At 38.3% G+C, this 3,650-nt stretch overlaps 1 protein-coding gene across 1 annotated transcript; it reads right to left on the bottom strand.

Annotated features, from left to right (window-relative positions):
• Nucleotides 1-1,382: 1,382 nt before the first annotated feature.
• Nucleotides 1,383-2,433, bottom strand: LOC113080957 (uncharacterized protein C11orf98 homolog). The gene is made up of 4 exons (XM_026253029.1): nt 2,320-2,433; nt 1,888-2,012; nt 1,663-1,760; nt 1,383-1,588 (listed from the first exon to the last, which is right to left on the bottom strand). The coding sequence occupies exons 1-4, from the start codon at nt 2,353-2,355 to the stop codon at nt 1,485-1,487; spliced, it is 363 nt and encodes a 120-aa protein (XP_026108814.1). The 5' UTR covers nt 2,356-2,433; the 3' UTR covers nt 1,383-1,484.
• Nucleotides 2,434-3,650: the final 1,217 nt, after the last annotated feature.

Here is a 3,650-nt window from a genome sequence, read left to right as displayed (position 1 = left end):
GAAGGGAGAGGCTATTATGTGAGTCTAGGAGAGCATAAGTCTAAGTGGACGTCCATGACATGTGGAGTCCCACAAGGCTCAATTCTTGCACCGCTCTTGTTTAGCCTGTATATGCTCCCACTAAGTCAAATAATGAGAAAGAACCAAATTGCCTACCACAGCTATGCTGATGATACCCAGATTTACCTAGCCTTATCTCCAAATGACCACAGCCCCATTGACTCCCTCTGCCAGTGTATTGATGAAATTAATAGTTGGATGTGCCAGAACTTTCTTCAGTTAAACAAGGAAAAAACTGAAGTCTTTGCATTTGGAAACAAAGATGAAGTGTTCAAGGTGAATGCATACTTTGACTCTAGGGGTCAAACAACTAAAAATCAAGTCAGGAATCTTGGTGTGATTCTGGAGACAGACCTTAGTTTCAGTAGTCATGTCAAAGCAGTAACTAAATCAGCATACTATCATTTAAAAAACATCGCAAGAATTAGATGTTTTGTTTCCAGTCAAGACTTGGAGAAACTTGTTCCTGCCTTTATCACCAGCAGGGTGGACTATTGTAATGGGCTCCTCACCGGCCTTCCCAAAAAGAGCATTAGACAGCTGCAGCTCATCCAGAACCAGAAGATCTGAGCATATCACACCAGTCCTCAGGTCCTTACACTGGCTTCCAGTTACATTTAGGATTGATTTTAAACTACTTTTACTCGTATATAAGTCAATAAATGACCTAGGACCGAAATATATTGCAGATATGCTCACTGAATATAAACCTAACAGAGCACTCAGATCACTAGGATCGAGTCAGTTAGAAATACCAAGGGTTCACACAAAACAAGGGGAGTCCTCCTTTAGTTTCTTTGCCGCCCGCAGCTGGAATCAGCTTCCAGAAGAGATCAGATGTGCTAAAACACTAGTCACATTTACATCTAGACTCAAAACTCATCTGTTTAGCTGTGCATTTGTTGAATGAACACGGTGCAATGTCCGAACTGATTGCACTATATTTTCACTGTTTTATTATTATTCATTTTAAAAGTTTTAAAATTGCTTGTTTTATTTTTATTATTTTTCTTCATGATGATTTTACTTTCTTTTATGTAAAGAACTTTGAATTACCATTGTGTACGAAATGTGCTATATAAATAAACTTGCCTTGCCTAATATTCTAAAGTAAATCATCTGTTTTCTGTGTGAATCTGTGTTAAAGTGTAATGTATTTCTGTGATGCTCCGCTGTATTTTCAGCATCATTCCTCCAGTCTTCAGTGTCACATGATCTTCAGAAATCAGAATAATATGATGATTTACTGCTCAAGAAACATTTCTGATTATTTTAAGTGTTGAAAACGCAGATGTTGTGCAGATCCACTTTATGACACTAAATTAATCTTACACAAAGTTTATTCTTTTTTTCAACACACACACACACACACACACACACACACAGGTGTAGTAACAGATGTACACCAGGCACTGTGATCTGCTCTACTCCACATCCATCATTTCTGTCTGTTTCTTTGCTCTTCTTCTTCTTCTGGTTCTCTTGGGTTTGTTTGTGGCAGGAGCCGGGAGTTTCTTCTGCGTCTCCGCTGTGAACAGAAGAAGTGTGTGTGAGGTGTGTGTGTGGAGACAGAGACGCTGCAGCTGCACAGAATCACCGTACCTTCCTCCGCGATCTTCTCTCGCTCCATGTGTGCCAGCTGCTTGATCAGCTTCCTCCTCTTCTTCCCCGAGAGAGTGATGTTAGCTCTGGAGCTGGAGCTGTCACACACAGACGAACAGATAAGAGCACTAACTGTGTGTTTGTGTGAGAGAGAGTGTGTGTGTGTGTACACCTCGTCTTCTTCAGGTGGTGTGTGTGTGTGTGTGTGTGTGTGTCTGTACACACCTCCTCTTCTTCAGGTGGTGTTTGGTGATGATGTCTCGGTCGATCACGGCTCCTACGATCCTCTTCTTCCGTCTCTTCTCTAGACTCAGAACTCTGCGTCTCTTGAACAGATTCTTGGCGAGTTCCTGTAGAACATCACACACGAAATCTGACTCACACTCTCACTTCAGTTTGGAGATCCAGAACCCTGATTAAAACTCAAAAGGACACTTTAACTTCATTGTCAGTTTTATTTTCTTTATTTAGCTGTATTACTAGTTAATAGCACACATGTATAGCCTCAGAGCCACGTGATGAAGAGACGTGCTTCTGCGACGCGTTAAAATCAGAATCTGAATAAGTCTGACGAAGTAAATATCAAACAGGAGGCGTGAACATGAGAGAAACACACACTTATGAACTGAAGCGAATGATTTTGAAGCAGAAACTCACAGTTTTGGGTCTGTTTATCTTCGCTCCTGGTCCCATGCTGCTGCTGTGTTTGAGTAACCGGAAACCAGCGCCAGAGAACTCGACATAATAAAAGCCCAAGAATTCGCAGAATACGTATAGCGCATAATTATTTTAAATAAAGATTATTGGATGTAAGTATAAACAGAGTTTTTCTACAACCGAAAATTAGAAAGTGAGAGAGAAATAGACTGTCACATTTAGACAAAATAAGTACTAAGTTATTTATAATCTGTAGGTAGTGAAGTTATGTTAAACGAATCGTAATAGTTCTGTGAAATTTGATCCGTTCATTCGAAGGAGTAGCGCCGCCTGCTGTTCGCGCCGAGACACTGACAAATTATTATTATATTATTAATAATATTATATTTTTTATATTAGGATCAAAACTGCGAGTACGAGTTGACGAAGTGTTCACATTAAAATCAGTTTTTATACAGTCTATGGTTAAAATCGATTAATCGTATGTCATTTTTTATGGACTTTTTTTCCCTTTTTTCTTTGGAGGTTATGATACTTTATAGTTGGGGTTAAATTTATGACATCTTGCTTGGAGAATGCGATGTTTGCCAATCATTATAAAAACTTTAGACTAAATTAATTAAAGTATGTATTAAAAGGGCAGTAATGATGAATTATATTTATTTTCTTATAAAACGAAAGCTCGACAATACGTTTGGAAATTAATATTACAAATCATCTTCCATAAGTTTTATTAATTTAACTGTTATTAGAAGTAACGAAATTTCTCAAAAAGTATTGCTGCATTATCGAAGCAAATGAAGCTATAAAATTGATCTGAGTGTGTGTCGTCGCTGCAGTGGCGCGTCTGCAGCAGTAGAGGGTTATTTAAACGACGTTTAAATATAATTCATCAATAAGAAAGCATAAAACCAAGATTATAAATGAATCCATTTTCAGAGGGAGGGTCTGATGCCAATATCACAGAGCTAGGATGGTATCGCAGTACTGAAGACAGAACTGAAATCAATGGACGTGCAACCCTAACAGAGAAGAAGCAGAGTCTTACCTACAGCAGAATATTCTCATCATCTATGGTGTCTGAAAATCTTCATTCAGATCTTTTTTTTTTTCTTTTCTTTTTTTTTGTGCAAGAAGGAGATCAACTGAGCAGACACAGCATTTTCTAAAATTTTAGACATAAATGGAAGATTTGAAATAGGCCTATAATTTGCCAGTTCACTAGGATCTAGTTGTGGTTTCTTAATAAGAGGCGTAATAACCGCCAGCTTAAATGGTTTTGGGACATGACCTAAAGATAACGACGAGTTAATGATATTGAGAAGCGGTTC

This window comes from Carassius auratus, unplaced genomic scaffold (genome assembly GCF_003368295.1).
Source record: "Carassius auratus strain Wakin unplaced genomic scaffold, ASM336829v1 scaf_tig00032660, whole genome shotgun sequence".
Taxonomy (NCBI): domain Eukaryota; kingdom Metazoa; phylum Chordata; class Actinopteri; order Cypriniformes; family Cyprinidae; genus Carassius; species Carassius auratus.
Note: the sequence above shows the minus strand (reverse complement) of the source record. Positions and strands in the feature narration are given on the sequence as shown.